This window comes from Diabrotica virgifera, chromosome 4, assembly GCF_917563875.1.
Source record: "Diabrotica virgifera virgifera chromosome 4, PGI_DIABVI_V3a".
Taxonomy (NCBI): Eukaryota; Metazoa; Arthropoda; class Insecta; order Coleoptera; family Chrysomelidae; genus Diabrotica; species Diabrotica virgifera.
The window spans coordinates 172,568,608-172,592,528 of NC_065446.1; the positions used below are offsets into that span (position 1 = coordinate 172,568,608).

Below are 23,921 nucleotides of genomic sequence, written 5' to 3' on the forward strand. Positions count from 1 at the left end.
CACCTCTAGCTTCCTTAACATGATCTTCATATCATCTATTGTGTTCGCTACGAAAATAGATATCATCTGCGTATTCCATATCTGCTAGTTTCTTGTTCTGAAGGTAGTTCCAAGGATCCCATTTTTTCTTTCAATTGTTTTTTCCAGTATATGATTAAGACATATATTGAAGAGCAAAGGTGACAGTATGCAACCTTGTTTTAAACCTACTTCAATTGGTATTTTATCTGTCATTTGCCCTTTATGCAATACCTGACATGTTGTTTGCTGATACATCATTTTTATTATTCCAATGATCTTAGGAGGTAATGTATTTAGCCTTAAAATTTTCCACAGGGCTGTATGTTTTATGTTGTCAAAGGCTTTATCAAAGTCTATAAAGGCCATTATCAAGGCTGCGTTCTTCTCTATAGTTTCGTTAATGATGATTCTTGCCGTCGAAATTTGGTCTATACAGGATCTTCCTCTTCTGAAACCCGCTTGTTCTTTTCTGAGAGTTTTGTCTATTATATTGTTGATTCTTTGATGAACAATAAATGCTAATATTTTATTTAAGGAACATAACAGCATTATTCCTCTCCAGTTTACGCATAGCTGTACGTCCCCTTTTTTTGGAAGCTTGACTATAATTCCATTATTCCATTCCTTAGGTAGGATTTCTTCAGCCCATATATCTGCCAACAGTGGTGCTATTAGCTCCACGGTTCTCTCAGTGTCCGCTTTCCACAGTTCTGCTGGGATATCGTCCATTCCCGCTGCTTTGTTGTTCCTCAGGTGCCGGATTGCTTCAGCTATTTCTTTTTTCGTTGGAATTTCCTCGTTTATCCTTAGATCATTTTCATTTGGCTCTACGTCGTTACGGTCTTGGAACGGCGGCTTATTTTCTTCTTCTGTCATAAGTTCGCTATAGTACTTATGCCATCTTCGTGTTTGCTCTTCAGTTGTTGTAAGCGGTTGTCCTTGTTTGTCTTTTAGTGGTTTGTCACTGTTGAAGTTCTTATTTGCAAGACGTTTAGTGGTTCTATATAGCTCTCTCTGATTATTTGTTTCGGCTGCCTCTTCTGCTAAGCGCTCCATCTTCTATGTCCATTTTCTTTTGTCATTTCTAACGCTCTTTTTTACTTGTTTATTTGTATCTCTGCATACTCTTTCGGCTTTTAAGTCTTTCCTCTTTTTTATCAGTTGCCATGTGTTATCACTTAGCCACTCTGATTTCTTTTCTTCGTTGTAGCCCAACACTTCTTGTGCGGTTTGGTGTACAGCCTCTTTGATCATCTCCCATTTGTTTGCTATATTTGTCTGTGTATTGTTTACAGTTTCTGTGTTCAACTTTATTTTGTTACTCCACATTTTTTGGGTTTCACTGTCTTTCAGTCGTATATTGTATCTTCTTCGTTTGTTATATTGTTTACTCCCGCGTTTTGCCTTAATTTTTACTTTTATTTCTGCTATTAGTAGGTGGTGATCACTTCCTACACTGCTGATCTTTTATTTCGTACATCTAGAAGGCTACTTCTCCATTTTTTATTAATCAAAATGTGGTCTATTTGATTTTGCGTTTTATTATCTGGTGATATCCAGGTTATTTTGTGGCAGTCTTTGTGTGGGAAAATCGTTCCTCCAATGACAAGATTGTTTTCTAGGCTAAGTTCTATGAGTTTCTCTCCCTTGTTGTTTCTATTCCCTAGTCCATGTGTTCCCATGCATGTTTCCACTCCCTTGTTGTCTTTGCCAACTTTCGCGTTCAGATCTCCCATGACTACTAGTATATCTCCTTTGTTCACCTTTCCGATAGTATCTGTTAATTGTTAATAGAAATTTTCTTTCTCATCTTCTGCGCTTACCTCTGTCGGTGCGTAACATTGAATAATGGTTATCTTTCTTATTTGAGAATTGAATTGCGCTACTATTAGTTTGTCTGATATAGCATGCCATTTTATTAGTCCTCTTTTTGCCTCTTGACTTAGAAGGATCCCAACTCCATTCCTCCTGTCTTCTTTTATATCGTTTCCTGAGTGTAACAGCACTCCTCCGTTTGATATTGTTGTCTCTCCTTGCCCAGGCCATCTTATTTCAGATAGCCCCATAATGTGTATCCTTAATTCTTCCATTTCTTTTACTACTTGCGATAGTCTTGACGCTTCATACATGGTCCTGACGTTCCAAGCTCCGATTCTGTAACGTTTTTTGAGATGAAAGGTATTATTGGGTTTGTTTTGCTTCGCTTCAGTTTCATTGATTTTAAAGTTTAAGGTGAGTGAGTAATCAGCTCTCTGCACTCGAGAGTCCGTTTCTTCTTCTGTTTCCTGATTGTCCTCTTCATTTTGCCAATAATCTGTTTTATTTTTGTATGATTTTTGCATTCTATCTGATAATTCATTTTCTTCCTCGTTTTTCCAATTTCTTTGCCTAATCGTCATCATAGTTCTGGGTTTCGTTTCGGCCTTTAGTTTTTTAACTTGTTTGCCTCGGTGAGTTTCTGGGACCTATGATCCCACTTCATTTTCTTCCCGTTCACTTCTAATTTCTGATAACCCACTTTTACGATAGCACCTTTTTTCTTTTCTTCTCTGGCTATATCTCTTATACTTTTCTGGATTTTTTGTTCATTTCTTGTAAGTTCCGAGTCTATGAAAACGTCTTTCCCCTTTAGCTTTGCTTTTCCTTGGAGTATCTTTATTTTGTCATTCCATTCTACCATTTCGACTATGCATCTATCTTGTCCTATCTTCTGCGCTCTACGTATCTTTGTTTTCAAAAGAAGTTCTGTCTGAAACATTTTTTTAAAGCTTATTCGAGTGTATCTTCATTATCGGTATTCGTTGTAAGTCCAGTTATTGTTAGGTTGTTTCGAATTTTTTGTTTTTCCATCCTTTCCATCTTGTCCTCCACTTCCTTTATTTTGTTATGTAGTTCTTCTTTTTCTCTCGTCCATTCTTCCTTCATTTGGGTGATTTCCTTCGCCATGCTTTTCATTTCCTCTCGGTTTTTCTGCAGCTCTTTTTTGGTGTCCTTTATGTCCCCTCTCATTTCCCTGATGTAATTTTTAATTTCTCTCTTTATTTGTGCCATATCCTCATGTAGGTCTTTTTTAAGATCGCGCAGCATTTGTTTGATTTCATCCATGCTGGATTCTGGATGTTTTGCCTTTTCTTTATGTTGAGGTGATCTGGCTACTAATTTGCTTTCTCTGAGAAATTCCTGCTCTTCTTGTGACGAGTTATGCTCGTTCCTGCCCCTCTTCATGTACTAGTAAAATACCTAATTAAATGAAGAGAAGAAATGCCAAAATACTAAAACATGGAAAAACAGATTTGTTTATTTATTAATTTGTTAATTTATTATTATTAATTATTAAGCTGGCCCTGTATCTGGTTAACAATGTTTGTCTATAGTTTTAACTTCTTGGCCGCTTCGTAAATTAGGTACTTTTTTCTACAAATTAATCGCAAATTAATTACTTTTATCTAAAAAATTTTTACACTTCGCAAGCGATAATGTCACCTCTCCGGTCGACCCGTCAGAAGAAAAATGACCTTCTTTTGCGCTTTTATTTATATATGAAATTGAAATTATCAAAATTGTTGTTTACTTAAATATAGACTTTTAATGCACATACTCTAAGGCTTTTACCACTCACAAACTAAGCGTACGTTCAGAGTGGAGCGTAGAAAGAGTGCGAGCAAAGAGCAAAGCGGAGAAATCAAACTACTACTGGCAAACAGAGGTACACAGAGTGCTAGCAAAGAGCAAAGCGGCGAAACTAAACATGTTTGATTTCTCCGCTCGCACTCTTTGTTATTTCTCCGAAAAATGAATCTCGATGTCCTGATAGCTGAAGTATTTCAAAGAAAGCTGTTATTGGATCAGAAAAATTCCCTATTCAGATGACGACGATGACTTTTTAAATTTATAACTTTATGCAATTTTATAATTAAATAAATATTATGTAACGTAATAATTATTATTAGTTCTACAGTGTGGCAAAACCAAATGGAATAAATTCATTATTTCGTAAACCGACGACTAAAAAATCCGGAAACAGGTCGATTTTTATTTTTAAATTATGATTTTTTGGCATTTACACACTAGTGACGTCATCCATCTCGAAGCTGAAATAAAAAATATACATGTGGACCAATTTAAAAAAGGTCATTTCATTGTTGTCTTCTTATCGGCGTGAGAAATACAAAATAAGATTTACTATTTTATTTGGGCATAAGCCATAATTCGAGTTTGAAATCAAGTTTACTTGACGTTTCGACTTTCACTTAGGAAATCGTTATCAATATAAAAAAAACATTCATAAATTAAAAATTTAACTTTGTTTCTGCTGAAGCAACGCAGTTGGAACAAGCAGAATATTATAATTGTCACCGGAAAGCGAAAAAGGTAACGCACAACTTGGAAGAACCTATAGTTTTCTAACTTCGTTTCTGGTGGAGCAATGGAGTTGGAACAAGCAGATATATTATAACTGTGTCACCGGGAAGCAAAAAAAGTAACGCACAACTTGGAACAACATATAGTTTTCTAACTTCGTTTCTGGTGGAGCAACGCAGTTGGAACAAGCAGATATATTATAATTGTATCACCGGAAAGCGAAAAAGGTAACGCACAACTTGGAAAAGCCTATAGTTTTCTAACTTCGCTTCTGGTGAAGCAACGGAGTTGGAACAAGCAAATATATTATAATTGTGTCACCAGGAAGCAAAAAAGGTAACGCACAACTTGGAAAAACCTATAGTTTTCTAACTTCGTTTCTGGTGAAGCAATGGAGTTGGAACAAGCAGATATATTATAACTGTGTCACCGGGAAGCAAAAAAAATAACGCACAACTTGGAACAACATATAGTTTTCTAACTTCGCTTCTGGTGAAGCAACGGAGTTGGAACAAGCAGATATATTATAATTGTGTCACCGGGAAGCAAAAATGTTAGAAAACTATAGGTTCTTCCAAGTTGTGAGTTACCTTTTTCGCATCCCGTTGACACAATTATAATATATCTGCTTGTTCCAACTCCGTTGCTTCACCAGAAGCGAAGTTAGAAAACTATAGGTTCTTTCAAGTTGTGCGTTACCTTTTTCGCTTTCCGGTGGCAATTATAATATTATATCTGCTTTTTCCAACTGTGTTGCTTCTCCAGAAACAAAGTTAAATTTTTAATTTATGAATGTTTTTTTTTATATTTTCAACTCAGGTGCGCCAAAACCAACAAACCACTCGCAAACCCGTCCAAATACGTATTGCGAACCATCAAAGCTTTTGTTGAAAAACCGACAGAAGTTAGATTGTGGTGCGCCGCGCCGTGTGCGTGCCGTTTGTGCGCCACTTGAAAACACGTACTAATCCGACGCACATGCTGCTCGCACACCGAGAAGAGCGCATATGTATACCTACCTTTACGATAAATTCTCTAACATTTTCCGCGAGTTAGGAAGTACCACGTTTTCATTGAGGAGTTTTCGAAAAAAAAAAGAAAATAACTTTCCATGACTGCCGAGTGGGAAAGAACTAAACTCTCGTCTCGCGAAACTACCAGCTCCCACTCTGGTTTAGCACTTCTTTGCTCTTTGCTCGTACTCTTTCTTCGCTCCACTCTGAACGTGCACTTTTTGATGTTGTTCTGAACTATTTTCTTGTGGCATTTTTATAATCAAGTATATTCAAATGGGAAATAAGCCACAATTTTACCTAAAAATGATTTTACCTAAAATCATTTTTATATGTACAGTATAATATACTTATGCACTTTTTGCTCTTTGCTCGCACTCTTTCTTCGCTTCACTCTGAACGTACGCTAAGAGATGATGTTTAAATTTTCGGATTTGTATTTCCTACGTAATTTACACTTTAAATCAGAGCGATTTTACTTCGAACTTTCCGTTTCACTGCTAGTGCCGGACTCCTATTTTACAAATACCTAGAACTAATTACAATAATATTTTACTATCCAACAAGAAAGATACCAAACAGTCAAAAAATTTCTTTTTATTCAGTGACAGAATAAAGAGAATATTTACAGGGAGTGGGATGTTCTGGTCTATAATTCTTTTAATTAGGTGATTGATTAGGTGTTTATGCTTCTTGCATTCAAAAAATATGTTGTTCGAGTCACTTTTAACCTCACATTCTTGACAAATATTAGAATCTGATATGTTTATTTTAAATAAATGTGCAGAATAACATGCATGTCCAAATCTAATTCTACCGATGGTGGATATTATGTATTTGCGAGGGAGGGTGAAATTCTTATACCAAGGTTTTTCCGGAATAATCGGTTGTATCAAACTGTATTGCAGTTTGCTATGACCATAGCAAGTCATTTGCTACCAGACTTTCACCATGTAATCTAGTCACACCACAGCTCAGATGTTACCTGGGGCATAATTTTAAAATAGTTTAAACATCCATGCTTTAATTGGCATTTTTAACTGATGTTTCCTTAACGGACCACTTATACAGGGCTATGACCCACATATTTTTGTACTATATCTTGGTGGTTAGCATGTAAACTTCACGTAAGCACTGATGATGACTGGTAAATCAGTCGAAAACTAGTTATATGATTGTGATGTAGCCCTTTTTAGGGATTTTAAATATATACCTTTTATAAAGGATTTACTATTTTTTTTATGGTTATTTTTTTTTAGCTTAAGTTTCTGCTTCTCATATGTCTACTCAGTCTAAAATAGCATTTGTTTGCTAGGATTATCCTTCGCTTGATTTCTTCCATCATAACGTTCTCCTCGGTGATGAGGAAGCCTAAGTATGTGAATTTGTCCACCACTTCAAAGGTAGAGTTATCAACCGTGAATTGGTGACCGATGTTTCTGGCTCTATTGTTGGGTGTTAATGCCATCATCTTAGTTTTCTCCTCGTTTACTTGCAGGCCCATATTTTTTGAGGCATTTGAGAAGGTAGTATACATTTCTTCTAGCTTGCATGTTGTGCGGACAACTAGGTCCACGTCATCTGCATATGTCAAAATTTGGGATGATTTATTAAAAATATTTCCTCTGTTGTGTATTCGGGCTTCTCTGACCACCTTTTCCAGAGCTATGTTGAAGAGGAGACACGCCAGCGCATCTCCCTCTCGCAGCTCAACATGTGTTTCAAACGCCTGTGATTGTTCGCCCTGTATTTCGACTTTGCAAACAACTTTACGCATTTTAGGCTTAACCAATCTTATCAGTTTATCAGGGATGTGGAATTCATCCATGGCTTCATACAATTTATTTCATAGGCCGATTTAAAATCTACGAAAAGATGGTATGTGTCGATATTGAATTCATTTGTTTTTTCCAGTATTTGCCTTAGCACAAAGATCTGGTCTGTTGTTGATCGACTAGGCCTAAAACCACTTTGATATTCTCCAAGAAGCTCCTCTGAATGTGCACTTAGGCGACCATAGAAGATACTCGAAAATATTTTGTAAGCTGTGTTAAGGAAGGTTATTCCCCTAGAGTTTCTACATTCCAATTGATCACCCTTTTTGTGTAGCGGGCAAACGATTCCAATACACCACTCTTCCGGGATTTGTTCCTCATTTCAGGCTCTCAGTATTATTTTATATACAGGGTAGCGAGAAAGTATGGAAACACGATAATTTCTCGGAAACCGCTAGAACGATTTTTGTAGATTTTGGTGGGTAAGATCTTCTAATGCGGCCGATATTATAGTGGTAATTACATTGTTGTCAAATTTTCCATTTTTCTGGAAATATAATGAACTTTCTTATTTCAAATGGAATACCTGTAATTTTTTTGCGTTTTGACGTCCTTAAGAAATAGTAATTATTTTTTATGTTATATTCCCTATACCTAAATGCCATAATTTCGAAGTTATGGCTACATTTATTAAAAAAAAAATTAAACAAATTATAAAAATCATTTTTTTCGGCCCGGGTAGACATTATTTTAGGTTCTTTGGATCATTGGGAACAAAAAAGGTCTTTTGTAATTTTTCTCTAAAGTTAATTGTTTCCGAGTTATAAACAATTTAAAACTAAAAAATATTATTTTTGAAATCGCGAAGTGCCTAAATTAAAATTCAAGCCTTATTTTATCAGATACCGATAAGTAATTTGGCATGATTTTAGTTTAAAACACTGTTTTTTAGTTGTTAAACCAGTCCGATCGCCCGTCCTCTCATATGCGCTTCATTAACAATTAAAAAAACAATGTTTTAGAATAAAACGTGCCAAAAATTATTATAGGTACCTGACAGAAGAAGGTTTGAGCTTGAATTACGGTGTTTCATAATTTCAAAAATTATTTTTTTTACTTGTGTTATTAAACCTTGAAAATCGTTTTTTTTTTCAGTTTTAAATTGTTTATAACTCGTAAACCATTAACTTTACAGAAAAATTACAAAAAATATGGACAAAGCTTACATACAGTCAAAAGAAAAACATAATATAAATAACAAATAACAACTACAATTTACTAAAATTAGATAAATCGTCAATAATGTACAGTATAAGATATAAAAGCCAAGACAAAAACAATTTATAGCAAAATATATATAAATTGCAAATTGAACATACAACAAATAAAATAAAATAGGTACAACATAAGAAACTGACAAGTTTATGCTACTGCGTATGGAACCCAATTTTCTTAGTTATTCATTAAGAAATTCTTCTATTGAATAATATGGTCTTTTGGATAGATAGGCTTTTGTCATTTTACGGAACTTTGGGAAATATGTTGCAGATTTAAGTTGTAACGGAGGATGATTGTACAGTTTCTTTGCGGAATATAATATACATTTCTTTACTAACTCAGTGGATGGAATCGGTAAATAAATATCAAAGATTGAATTTCTGGTGGAGTAAAGATGATTGGGCCTTGATGGAAAGACATGAAGGTGTTTTCGAATTAAACAAACCGTTTCTAGAATATATAAAGATGGAAGTGTTAAAATTTCGTGATCTCTGAAGTAACTTCTGCAATGTCTAGATCTTCTGAGGCCAAACAGATATCTTATTGCTCTTTTTTGCAATGTAAAAAATGACATCAAATTGAGCAGCTGTACTAGAACCCCAAAAAGGATGACCATATCGAAGATGAGACTCGAACAACGAAAAATATGTTATTTTAGAAGATGCTAAATTGAGTTCCCTTGAAACAGATCGTATTGCATAGCAAGCTGAGACGAGTTTCTTACTTAACGAATCGATATGAAGGGACCCTTTGAGGTTGCTGTCTAAAAAAATACCAAGAAATTTTACAGAATCAACGGTACTGATCTGGCTGTTATTAAGAGGCAAAGGTTGAAGAGCTCCTTTATAGGATAATGCTACTGTTTTATTTACGTTAAAAGAGAGTAAATTAGAGTCAGACCAGGTCTTTATCGTCAGTAGATCCGAAGTTATAGTTTCATGAAGAGATGCAATAGTTGAGTTGCTCCAAGTGATACTGGTATCATCAGCAAAAAGAAAAATTTTCCCATTGATTTTTAATGTTCCCAATGTTCCAAAGAACCTAAAATAATGTGTATTCGGGCCGAAAAAAATGATTTTTATAATTTGTGTAAAATATTTTTTTTAGTAAATGTAACTCCTAACTAATATAACTCCGAAATTATGGCTTTTAGGTAAAGGGAAAATAACATGAAAAATAATTAGTATTTCTTAAGGACTTCAAAACGCAAAAATATACAGGGTGTTCCATTAGAAATAAGAAAGTTCATTAGATTTCCAGAACAACGGAATATTTGACAACAATGTAATTACCACTATGGTATCGGCCGCATTAGAAGACCCTTACCCACCAAAATCTATAAAAATCGTTTTAGCGGCTTCCGAGAAATTTCCGTGTTTCCATACTTTCTCGCTACTTTCTCACTTCCTGGAGATTTATTATTTTTTAGGTTTTTTATGACATCCCGTACTTCTTGAATTGATGGAGGCTCTAATGGTGTATTGTTGCTTGCTCCTGGGGGTGGTTGATTTGGATCTTCTACTTCGATAGTAAGTAGTTCTTTATAGTGTTCCACCCACCTTTTCAATACACATATTTCTTCTTTTGTATTGAGTATGTGCCCCTCCTTATCCTTACATAATCTTAGCCTTGATTTGAATTCCTTGCATTATTCAGAGTTTTATAGAATTTTATTGTTTGATTTTCCTGTTTTAATGTCTCAAGTTCTTCCAGTATTCTATTTTCACAAATTCCCTTTTTTCTTCTATGAATGTGCTTCTATTCTCTTTTAAGGTCTTTATATTTTTGTTGTTTTTCTCGGGTTCTTCTTTGCTGCATCAGTTTATATGCATCATTCTTTCTTCTTGTAATGCCCTCACACTCAGCATCGAACCAGTCATTGTGTGATGGTGGTTTTTCTGGCCCTAGAATATTATTTGCTGCGTCTTTAATATTATTTTTACACGTTTCACAAAGTTGAATTACATTCTTCAAATCAACTCTTACTGCTCCTTTTAGTTGGAGTTGACTCGAACTAGGAAGAGGAAAAAAATAGTCTTATAAATTGTAAAAGTCGCAGATTAAGGATGTACCAGAAAGAACTTTCAACAAGAAAAGTTTCAGATTTAAATAACTATTTACCATTTTAATTTTATTATAATGGTAAATTTAAAATATTTTCAATTTGTTTAAGAGATGTCTCGGGATCGCGTCCCAATGGAAATTTCAATGATCTTTGAAATTCCCCTTAAATAGATGGTCAAGCTGTTTTTCGATTTAGAGGTGTGCACGCTAGCGCTATTGAGGAAGCCTGCAATAGTGGAAACAGCTGTCCAGCGATTGTGCATCCCTTTGAATCGAAAACAAGCAAAACCATCTTTTGTTTAGGAATAGTCAACTCTAACTGAGAATCAACTTGAACTGTAACATATACACTGCGCGTCAGAGATCATTTTTGATGTCTCGAATTTCCTAAACCTGTTGTCCGATTTAAGTGATTTTTTTAATATATTATAGCCTTATTCTTTAACAATACCAGTGTAATAATATTATTTCTAAACAGGTAAATTTTCATTGTATACCTATTGGAATATGTTTTTGTAATGTTGTCCATCTAAGCTTTAGGTTCTTGTTTTGTTTAATTTTGCTGGCCTTGATGTTATAATAGTAATATTTGAAAACCAATTGGCAGCAATGAGAATATGATATATGATTGTATAAAAAAATATAAGTAGGTTGTAGTTGTTGATAAAAAATATGAATATAGAAGTTGAATAAAAAAAGCAGTTTTTGTTCGAAGTCAAATCCTAGTTCTTTCTTGAATTTAAACAACATATAAACTGTAATATTGGATGTACCAATCAAACTGTGTTTTTTCTTAATGTTCACAATACCCTGTGGAATATTCTAGCCTTTATAAAGTACTGAAATTAAAATCCAACTATAGCATCAGGTTTTCTTAATATCCTGTTTTTTGATTCATTCGCTTATGTTGGATAATAAAAAAAGAATGCGTGTGTACTTTGTACGCACGTAAGAAGTTATATTTCTATTATATGATTCCAACGGAATTAATATGTACCTTAAACAGTTTATTTATATTTTATTTCAATATTAAACTAATTTTACTACTTACTACTTTCCAAAAATTTTCGAGTTATTTGCGCGTGAATATGTCCATTTTTCAACAAAATAACTATATTTTTAGACGGTTTTTCGCAAATAACTCAAAAAGTAAGTATTTTGTCGAAAAAAACGTTCTTAGCAAAAATGTAGCCCGTAAAAAAGTAAAAAAAAGTACGCGTTAGGTCTCTGGACCTCGTAAAACGAGAGTTATAGCCAATGAAAAATAGATTCATATTCACCAAATTTCAAATAGAATACTTCGAAGTGAAATATCCAAAAAATTAAGCACTTTTTGGGGAAAAACCATTATAACTTTTTTAAAGTGTTTAAAAAAAGCTTTATTTCTGTTTTTATAAAAAGTTTCTAGAATTAAATTTAAGCAAGTTACGCTCAAAATAAAATTGGTCGCTTTTGTTTTGGCAAAAAAAATCGGGAAGACCACCCCCTAATTAGCAACTTAAACGAAATTAATCGTTACCGCTCCACAAATTATTTTACTTATGTTGTGTTTATATGATCTGTAAGTTTCATCGATTTAAAGTGCTCATTTTGGAAAAATAAAATTTGGTTTTAAAATAAAATTTTTAATAATTTTAATTTTGAAAAATATGCTTTTTTTCAAAATAACTTAAAAATTGTTAGAGATACCAAAAATAAACATTGCTTTTCTGAATATCGTGTATTTTTTTGTTTTTCTGTTAGACAAAAATTTATTGAGATTTGGTGTTTCTAAATTTGCATACATTCGTGATGAGTGACTCGTTCAACCCCTTTTAACTACAGCCCTTTCAAAAATAAGAATTTGCACCGATGAAACTTACAGATCATATAAACAATACATACACGGGTCAAGAAACTTGTGAAGTCGTAACGATTAAGTTCATTTGAGATACTAATTAGGGGATGATTTTCCCGATTTTTTTACCAAAAAAAAGGGACTAACTTTATTTTGAGCGTAACTTGTTTACTTTTGATGCTAGAAATTTTTTTTATAAAACAAAAATGAAGCTTTTTTTAAACACTTTTAATAAGTTGTAATGAGTTTTTCCCGAAATGTACTTCATTTTTGGTTATTTCACGTTAAAGTATTCCATTTGGAATTTGACGAATATGAACCTATTTTTAATTAGCTATAACTCTGCTTCTACTAGGTATAAAAACGTGATATATACACCATTTTTTAAAATTTTTTACATGCTATATTTTTGCTAGGAATGATTTTTCGACAAAATACGTACTATTTGAGATATTTGCAAAAAACCGTTTAAAAGTGTGGTTATTTTGTTGAAAAAAATGAACATATTCACTGGCAAATAACTCGAAAAGTATTGACTTAGTGAAAAAACTCTATAGAACAAAAGTTACTTAAAATTAGTCAGTTTATCAATTTCCGGACTTACTTTGGACGAATACTTTTTCACCCCCAAGAGGGGGTGAAAAGCACCCCCGGGGCAAAAGCACATATCGGCACAATATCACTTTTTTTCTTTGACTTGTTAGCTATGTGTATGCCAAATTTCATGTCAATCCAAGCGGTTCTTTAGAATTTAGAGGTTTTGCAATATTTTACCGTTAAAGAACGGACTAATACCAAAAATTAAAAAAATAAAATAATAAAACACACAAACACATTGAAAAATGCCCCAAAGAAATGATTTCTGAACAATAATTGTTGGCAAAAATTTTAAATAAATACACATTTTCTGAAAAAAATTATATAACAAATATTCTTACAATCATAAATGTATAAAAAAATAAAAAAATAAAAACTTGCGTTGGGATTCGAACCCGCGTTATTCGGCTGCTTAGGATTTGAAGTCGAAGCCTCTACTCATTTAGCCACTTACACGTACCTGTCATGTGCGAAGATAGGCCAACTGAACGTTTTACTGTTTGACAGTTCTAAATTTAATATAATTAGTTTGATTTTTGTGGAATTAAAATACAACAAAACATAGAGTAAGAAAACAATATATTAGTAGATGAAGATTGGTAGAAATTTTATTGGTAATTAATTTATGTAAATCAAAGCATTCCCTACTAGATATGTACATACATTTTCCAAATAGGTAAGTACCTATGTAATTTTTATTACAATACATACTGAAACATTTATAATAATTACGTACCTGTTGCTTTTAAATACTATTTAAAAAGTCACTACAATAAATTATAAACTTGCTTGTTTCTCTGTCCTAACAACAATAAAAACTAATATACACAACATTTGTTTACCCATAACCGACATATTGAACAATTGTTGATAGGTCATTGTAATTACCCAATCAGAGCCCGTATAACGTTTGAGCTGCGCTCAGGACCAAGACTTTTGATGAATTCGCGCACATATAAATTTACTTCCGACGTGCCTAAAGAAGTATAACTTCAAAAAGTTAGGAACTTTCCATGTTCTTCATCAATACAGGGTGTTTCTAAATAAGTGCGACAGACTTTAAGGGGTAATTTTGCATGAAAAAATAATGACCGGTAACTTTATAAACATATGTCCGCAAATGCTTCGTTTAGGAGATATGGGATGTTGAATTTTTTCTTACAAACTGACGATTTATTTATTGCTCTAAAACCAGTTGAGATATGCAAATAAAATTTGGTAGGTTTTAAGAGGTAGCGTAATTGTGCATTTTTTGACATACAATTAAGAATTTTATATTCACCATTGGCGTGCATACGGGTCATATTATCCGGCCACATTACCGCTTGTACCGGGTTGTAGCTCAATAATCTAAATGCGCGTAATTTAACAGTTTATTCTTAAAGTGTATACGCTATACGACTTATATCCGCAATATGGTCTATTTTACTTTTTCTCTAAGTGTAAGCAAGTAAAGGGTTGTTTGGGGGTGATCGGGATGAGCTCAAAAATCGGAACTATCACTTCGAAAGCTCGTAATTCTGCCACAAAGATTGATACAATATCCCTATTTGTAAGTAGTTGGGGGCTCAGCCCCCCCCCCCGAAATTTTTGACTTGCGGGGGGGGGGGCATCTCAACAGCGGTTCATAATTTGCAGTTTCTCGAATGTGCTCTCTTTAATCACAATGTCGTTTTATGAATAAATGTTTTTTATTTATTTATGAACGATACACTAATCCCGCAACCTCTGGTTTTGAATTGTGCCGGATTAGTGAGATGCTACTGTATTCCATAGTTTTAAAATATTTTTTATTTTATTTTTTAGGCATGTTCATACTATAGACGCAGTGTTACTGTCTTATCCAGACATATATCATTTGGGAGCCCTTCCCTATGTAGTTGGAAAACTGGGTTTAAATTGCCCAATTTATGCAACTATACCTGTATACAAAATGGGACAGATGTTTATGTATGATTTATATCAATCTCAGTACAATATGAAAGAGTTTTGCATTTTTTCACTGGATGATGTTGATACTACATTTGAAAAAATTATTCAATTAAAATATAATCAAAATGTACCATTGAAAGGTATGTATAATATTCATAAATTAAATCACCCAACATTAATTTGACTTATACATATACCTACAAAGTAAACTTTGGTGTAAATAAATAACATCGCAAACATATTTAATTAAAATGGCAGCAGCTCAGTATCTGATAAAAAACCTACAGTATTTTTTTTCAAAGATTTTTAACGACCCCTTTCATTAAAAAACCTAAAAATTATCCACATTAAATAACCATATTCCACACCTTGATATTAAAATATCAGATATATTTAGTAAACTCTCTTCTTTGGATGCTAACAAAGGGCCTGGACCAGATGGGCTATCTACCTTATTCTTAAAAAAATGCTCCTTTATTCTTTCAAGACCTCTGTACCACATGTCCCATTTCAAGCTCTCCCTCCAAACTGGAATCTTCCCCGACTACTGGAAAGACAGCTTTCTAAAGCCCATCTTTAAATCCGGTGACAAAACCTGTGTAACAAACTATCGTCCCATCACTATAATCAGTGCAATCCCCAAGGTATTTGAAAGTCTGGTATGTGACATTCTAACCCCTCTATTTGAACCTCTACTAGTACAACAACAGTTTGGGTTTAGACCGCGAAAATCTACAGAATTAAATCTTCTTAGTCAGGTGGACTTCTTGCTGGACACCTTGGAGAAGGGGTATCAAGTGGATACGATATACACTGACTTCTCCAAGGCATTCGACAGAGTACCACACAATATTTTGTTGCATAAGTTAAAACTGATTGGCATTGATGAGCCTTTATTGTCATGGTTCCAAAGCTACTTATTTGATCGTAGACTGATAGTTAAAATTGGCACTTTTCTTTCTAAAATTATCCAAGTTCCATCAGGAGTGCCCCAATGCTCTCACCTTGGGCCGCTCTTGTTTAATATTTTCATAAACGACATAAATGAATGATTCGCAATCACTTTATTTTTGCTCTTTGCTGATGATCTAAAATTAAGCTGTGTGATTAAATCCCCAGAGGATTGTGAAAAACTACAGTACGATTTAAATAACTTGCTAGAGTGGTGTAAAAGAAATGGCATGGAACTTAATCCAACTAAATGTAAAACTATGACTCTTTCCCGTTCCAGAAATGCTATTGTTTTTGACTACAATATTGGTCACTATACCCTCGAAAGAACTTCCCTTTTTAAAGACTTGGGGGTCACCCTTGATACAAACTAACAGCTTTCTCATCATCTGGAAAATGCTATTAATAAGGCTTTCCAGATGCTTGGTTTTATTAGAAGATGCACCCTGGACTTCACAAATATTACAGCTTTAAAAACCCTCTACTGTGCCTTGGTCCGTCCCCATCTTGAGTATGCCTCCTGTGTATGGTCTCCTTTTTATGGAGTCCATACTAATGCTCTTCAGTTAGTTGAACATAAATTTTTAAAGCAAATTGCCTATAGACTCAATATCTTGGACAACTACAATGATGCAGATATTCTTAATATCCTGAATATGGCACCGGTCACTGCTCGTCATAAGAGAAGGGATCTCATCACTTTCCACAACATCCTACATGGAAAAACTGGAACTCCAGAGCTTCTTCAAAAAATTAATATTCATGTCCCACTAAGAACAACCAGGGCTACAGTTAGTTTCCATTACCCAATCCACCGTACTAACTCTAACTATGGGCTTAACAACTTCCTCACTAGAACTGCCAGACTAGCAAATCAGCACCTTAATAGAGATGTTGAAAAAGTATCTATTCATTACAAAGTACTCGTTACTTACGAATACCGAAAGTAACGATTACTATACAGAGAGGCAAATCGTTACTTTGATTACTCTGATTACTTCGTACCAATCGTATCAGAGCGAGTAACGACTATTGTATCTACTTTGATTACTTCGTACAAATCATATCAGAGCGAGTAACGACTATTGTATCTACAACCAGTACACTTGATTACTTTCTACCAATCGTATCCCAGCGAGTAACGGACGGGACCGGTAATTTACGAGTGTTATCGAATATCGTTATCGGTATGAAGCGTTTTAAGGGTGTGAGCCTCAGAGCCTCACACTGTGAGGGTGAGGAGAAGATAGAAGATGAAACAGAGGGATGTATAATGGAGGTAAAATATGTAATGTATGTCATTAACAAAGATCGAATGCGACAACCCTACATTTTTATCTAGATCTATATCTATACCTAAACAAAATACCTACCTACTGAGAAATACGATTCTCGATATGATTACCGGTACTCAAATACAAAAGTAATCATAGTAATCAAAGTAACGGATACTGTAAATGATTACTTTATACAAAAGTAACGATTTATAACGAATACTCGAAAGTAACTATAATCAACATCACTACACCTTAACATTGACCTTTTTCAAACTTATAGCAAGTTCCTGAGTCAGGTTTTAGTAAACATTAACTAAGACTTATTGTGCTGTAAAAATAATAATAATAATAAACTCAAAAGTGACTTATGTCCGCCGACCACACTAATTAATGCCCTTAGGTATGATTAATTATTTGTGTAATTTGTATTGGTAACATATTTTATTTATATTGATAATATGTATTTTTGTTCTTTATATTGTATGTAATTTATATTTTAATCTATTGTTTTTTTTCTGTAAATGGTTGTAACCGTATATAAATAAAAAAAATACTTTAATTCAAACGGCAAAGAGATAATAATTTATGTATCTGCACTATCCATAGATCTGTACGGATCTAGAATGTACAAACCCTGTAGGCCCCAGGAATTCTTAGTTATCCCGATTGTTTCCAGGTGTTCCTGACGTTCTTCTAGCCACTGTTTCTGTAGTTGTTCTCTTTTCTTCTCTTCATCCCCTCTCCGCAGCGAATCCTTTGCCCACCTTCCGTCAGCCATTCTCCCAATATGATCTAATCAACTAAGTCTCTTTGTTCTGACGATCTGGCTAATTTCTGTTTTCCGATACATCTCCCTGATCTCTGCATTTGTTCGTCTCCTCCGAATGTCTTCGTCGTCTTTTATTCCCCCAAATATCTTCCTTAGGACACTCCGCTCCCGGATGTTCAGCATATTTTCGTGATTTTGTTCATATCATTACCCATGTTTCTCTTCCGTAAAGGACTATCGGTTGGATAACTGTTCAGTATAGTCTCAATGTTGCCTCTCTGCAAATGTTTTTTGCTCTTAGTAGTTTGTGTGGAGCTCCGACAGTCTTCCTTCCTCTCGAAATTCGCTTTTCAGTTTCTTAACATTCTTCCACTTTATCTGTTAAAGTTACTCCTAGATACTCAAACTCCGTCATCTTTTTGAAGCAATACGCTTTACTTTCGTTGCTTGTGGTAATCTTCCGTTGTGTCTTCATACAGTGCGGTGGAATAAGTGTTACCCCTCCCCCTGTTAACTTGTTTATTTTACGAATATAAGCAAAACGCTCGGACAGGTCGATTTTAAACTAACCATAGTATATTATAGCATCAACGTTTCGAACTTTACGCGACTCCTCTTCAGGTGACAGCCATAACTTTGATTTTTTTAAATGGGAAAGTACATCATGTGACACCTCATTTAACCTTCGGATGACCAAGCGGGAGAAATTGTGACCCCAGCGTATGTTTTTCTTTAATAAATTCAAAAGTATTTTTAATTTTTAACTCATTTTTTTTTATTTGACTTTAATATCATTCTAGATATCCTCATATTTTGAAATAAAATAATTCCCTATATTTTACGAATAAAAAATATATTCTGAAGTTGATGTTTAGTAAAATAGCGTCTATTATGTGTAATTACAAGTAGTTTTACGCTAATGACGTCGACTTTGCAAAGTAACAAGGCACTTACTCAACATACACACTACACATGACACTAATACTCATGTTGTGACTGGCTGAATGACATAAAGCCCATACCAAAAAAAAAATTAAAAATAAAAAAAAAAACTTTCTTTTTTTGTTAATTGCCATTTTTGACATTTTTGACCTTTGGTCATTTCCCCCCCCCCCCCTTGGTCATCCGTGTAACAAAAAAAGGTTGGTCATCGGAAAGTTAAAAGCTCTTAAAATACTGATTTCAAAAATGTATAACACTTTAATCCTGTTTGAGAGCGTAGGCGCAAAATTTCGGTCGAATTCTTTGTAAATGTAATTTTTTTCGAATCCTGAAAAAACTAATAAATATTTTTGAAAAATTTAAACGCAGACTGAAATATTACAGTATTCTCGATAGTCCAGAGTCCCTGAGAACTCCTATAATGTTTATTTTAATAAGTGACAGTGCTGAAAAAAAGAGAAAATTTAGTGTGATTTTTAATTTCAAATATATCATTCAAAAGAAACTTTTTGTTTATTCTAAGGGACTGTCAGCCCTCGGTAATAATCTAATCTTTCATTCTGCGTTTAAATTTTTCAAAAATACTTTTTATCAGTATTCGAAAAAAATAAATGCGTTTAACCTTCGGATGACCAAGCGGGGGAAATTGTGACCCCAGCGTATGTTTTTCTTTAATAAATTCAAAAGTATTTTCAATTTTTAACTCATTATTTTTTTATTTGACTTTAATATCATTCTCGATATCCTCATATTTTGAAATAAAAAAAAACCCTATATTTTACGAATAAAAAATATATTCTGAAGTTGATGTTTAGTAAAACTGGTAGATTAACTGCAGGTCCCTTCTCTTGCAAGTAGGAGAAAACAAAGGGACCTTTTGCTATTATTCAAGATCTTAAATGGTATATGCAGTTGTTCTCAACTACTTAATAAGATCGCACTGTTTGTACCACCTCGCACCACTAGACAAGTGCGAACATTTTATGTACCATTCCACAGGTTTAATTATTCACTTTTTTCGTTCGTACCCAGAGTCTTGAATTTAGCAAACTCCCTTTACAATTTACAACTGTTCGACAACTCCATCAGTCGTTTTAAAAGAAATTTACATGGGATCAATATTTGAGTGAAGCGTCTGTAATTTGTTAACTTGGTTTTATGATATTATTTCATAGTACATATTTACTTCTAATATTATATTTATATTTCTGTATGTCTGTTTTTTATATTATATTATGTTATTGTTTTTTTTTTCTGTACACTATGTATTTTTGTAGAATTGGGCTTGCCCGTAAAATAAATAAATAAATAAAAAAAAATACCGTCTATTATGTGTAATTCCAAGTAGTTTTACGCTAATGACGTCGACTTTGCAAAGTAACAAGATACTAACTCAACATACACACTACACATGACACTAATACTCATGTTGTGACTGGCTGAATGACATAAAGTCCATGCCATAAAAATAAAAAAAAATAATAAAAAAAACTTCATTTTTTTGTTAATTGTCATTTTTGGCATTTTTGACCTGGGGTCATTTCCCCCCCCCCCTTGGTCATCCGTGTAACAAAAAAAGGTTGGTCATCGGAAGGTTAAAAAGAGTTCGACCGAAATTTTGCGCCTACGCTCTCAAAAAGGATTAAAGTATTATACATTTTTGTAATCAATATTTCAAAAGCTGTTAAATGAGGTGTCACATGATGTACTTTACCATTTAAAAAAATCAAAGTTATGCCTGTCACCTGAAAAGGGATCACGTAAAGTTCGAAACGTTGATGCTATAACATACTATGATTAGTTTAAAAATCGACCTGTCCGAGCGTTTTGCTTATATGTATTCTTAAAATAAACAAGTTAACAGGGAGGAGTACCACTTATTCCACCGCACTGTATATATCACTCTGTCCCATTGCCATATACTTTGTTTTTTGCTCATTAATACTCAGTCCATAATTCTTAGCCTTCCCTTCAAAGAGTTTGAAAATCCTTCCCTTTCAGTTCTTGCCATTAACAACACATCGTCCGCAAAGGCCAGAACCTGGTTTCTGTTGTCAAAGATCATACCTTTCGTTCGTATTCCATTCGCTCTCAATATTGATTGAAAGAGTACTATAGTCAGCGGATCCTGAAGAGTACTGTAGACAGCGGATCCCCCTGCTTTAATGCCCTTTTTTTCAAATTTTCCTGTTAGGCTTCCTTATATTCTTACTCTATTGTCGGTCTTCATTAAAGTCATTTTTACTAGTCTGATCATCTTTTCCGGAATTCCAAGTACTCTTAGGGACTGGTATAGACCTTATCACAGAATCGTAAACTTGTTTGAAATTTATAAAGAGGAGGTTTAGCTTCAACTGTTGCTCGTACTGCTCTAAATCATTTTCAACACGAATTTTTGATCGATGGTGGATCTGCCCTTTTTGAAATGTCCCTGGCATTTACCAGTCTTCTTCTTATGACTCTAGCGAGTATGTGACATCTAGAAGAGTGATAATTCAGTCAATTTGTACTCTACCAGCGTAGTGGGAAAGTGTTGGGAGTAGTTCTGATTTCTTTCATTATATATGTATTTTGGGCTGCTGAATCCGAATATGAGGTTTGCGGACAAAATTTCGTGACGGAACATTGAGTAAATCGCGAAAAAAGCGAAAAATTTCTGCTTTTTCCTGCCTTTTTGCTTAAATCTTGAAAACTATTAACTTTTAGTAAATGGTCTGTTAACAGAAATTAAAGTACTTAAAATTCTCTACAAATATCACTATCTACTTTTTTTTCAGACCAACCGTTCGGTCTACAGTGCAAGTTGAAAATTGACAATTTTTAACGGTCTCTGCAAAACCCACTTTTTACATTTCAAAACTTTATTTTTTATTAGAAAAATCATTTGATAAATTGCTCCTAATTTTCTGCACAAATAATTAAAAAGAAAAAAAAGGTCGAAATTGTACAAATTCAGTATCACAAAACTTCACAATCACTTTGATGGCATCGTGTCCTGGTTCAGAGTCTGATTGCTCCATCGTCAGCTTCAGGGGTCGTTCTCCTGGAAAATAAAAGAGGTAGTGAGATACTGACTTCTGATCATAATGAGATGAATGGAGAGATGAATGATTACGAAATAACTTACGAGATTCTACATACCTCTGTCTTTTTCTTCAGTCTCTTCTACGTCTATATCAAAGCTATTTGCCGGGAGCTCAGTGTTGTCACACAGTCCTTCGCATGATGTGCAAATTGGGGAACAATGGAGGCCCGCCTTCCTGCATCCACAATTGCGTTGGCAGCCCTTTTTACATTTACAAGAAATATACCGTAGTAGTGAGTTTGGTGCAGGATCCAAAGTGGTTGGCACTGGCACGAGACCACTAGTAGTGTTTTTCCAACCCCACTCACTTGGATCTTTTTGTTGCTCGTCAGGTGTGGCTTGATTTAAAGATAACCATTGCTGCACCTGATAGTAAACTCTAAGTGAATGTTCTCGTGCAGCAGATTCGGTAGGGGGTAATGAGGCAATGTTGGTCTTATTTTTGTATGATGAAGATACTTATTGCCTGTATCTCAAATCGTTCAGACTCGGGGTTGCAAAAAAACATGTTTTTTTAATTTTAAACAAAACAAACGTTTTTTTTTTGTTTTAAACGCTTTTTTTTGTTTTAAACATATTTTTTTTTTGTTTTTAGATTGTATGTTTTAAACAAATAAAACTTGTTTAAATCACATGTTTTTTTGTTTTAAACGTTTTTTTTGCTTTAAAAATGTTTTTATTTTTAAATTTTATATTTTAAACAAATAAAACTTAGAAGAAAACATTGTTTAAATCATATTTTCCTAAACATAATATTAATTGAAAGTGTTTGATCTATTACTATTATTCTACTAAATAATAGATAAGAAAACCAATTGCAAAATTAGGAGCTATTGCCTAAGGAACCCCAGACTATTTACTATTTATAAATCCGCATTACAAGTTGGCTATTGCAATAGCGTCCATTGTCAGTTATTTTGTGCTGTTTCTGGTGGTGCTTAGTGTTTTTTTTTTTAAACATGCAAGTGATTTGGTGACCCCAGCTCATTTTTTGGCAAATTTGCTTGATCATCGCTGTATTAAAAATAAACTTATCATCCATCCATTATAAATTATCATCCAGAAGCATTTCAGATTATTATTATTACCAGGCAAAGTGTGTACCCTTTACTCCATATGTTTTCTAAAACCTATATTGAGAATGTAAAACCATTGGCATGGTGGCGTTCTAAGAAAAATATAAATAGGTATACTACAGCATTGAAACTTGCTCAACAGCTTCACACAGCTGTTGGATCGTCAGCCAACATAGAAAGACTCTTCTCATCATAAGGTTTACCATTCCAAACTACGTAATCGGCTAGGCAATATCAAAGCTGCTAAGTTGGTTTCAATTTTTAAAGAGCTTAATTCCATCAGTGATGACGTGACTGATTTAAATTACAAGATTACTATGAGTCTGAAACAGTTTTGAGAAATTGATTAACTCTTCTTTGCAAAATATTTTCAGTTATCCAATTTTTTGTGTTCAGATTATTAATAAATAAATAATATATATGTTAAAAAGTTTATATAATGTATTTGAGAATTTTTTTGATGTTATATTAATAAAGAAAATGAAAAAAATCACTTGTTTAATTTAAGTGTTTTAAACAAAAACTGTTTTAAACATAAGCAAACGTTTAAAACAGTTGATTAAAACAAAATGTTTAAAACAAAACAACCCTGTTCAGACTGGTCTCTTTTTCCTTCCATATAGAGCTATGCCATATGAGAAACATGTTTCCTGCTGTAGCAACCGCATCCTGATGTGCATTAGGGTATTTAAAAGCCTCCATGGTTTGGTGCAAGTCTTTGTTCTTCTGCAGGACTTTAAGGAATTTCAGTTTCCCCTGATTAAACAATGCGGAAGTAGTATCACAACCACTCATCGCACGACATGCGATCCTACATTGTAGGAATAAGATATGGTCCTTAGGATTTTTTCAGCAGCCAGATGAGGGTTGTAGAAGCTTTGCGAAACATTTCCTTTTCCTGGTTTCAGAAAAAATATATTTTTGTGTTAGGACTACACAAGC

The 23,921-nt window shown here is 33.8% G+C and overlaps 1 protein-coding gene across 1 annotated transcript in view; it reads left to right on the forward strand.

Annotated features, from left to right (window-relative positions):
• The window catches only part of LOC126884016 (probable cleavage and polyadenylation specificity factor subunit 2), a 105,889-nt gene that overhangs the window by 27,651 nt on the left and 54,317 nt on the right, over positions 1-23,921 (forward strand). Inside the window, exon 2 of the mRNA XM_050649791.1 lies at positions 14,754-15,019. Within this exon, the coding sequence (XP_050505748.1) occupies positions 14,754-15,019 (266 nt within the window). The remainder of the gene's footprint in view (positions 1-14,753; positions 15,020-23,921) is intronic.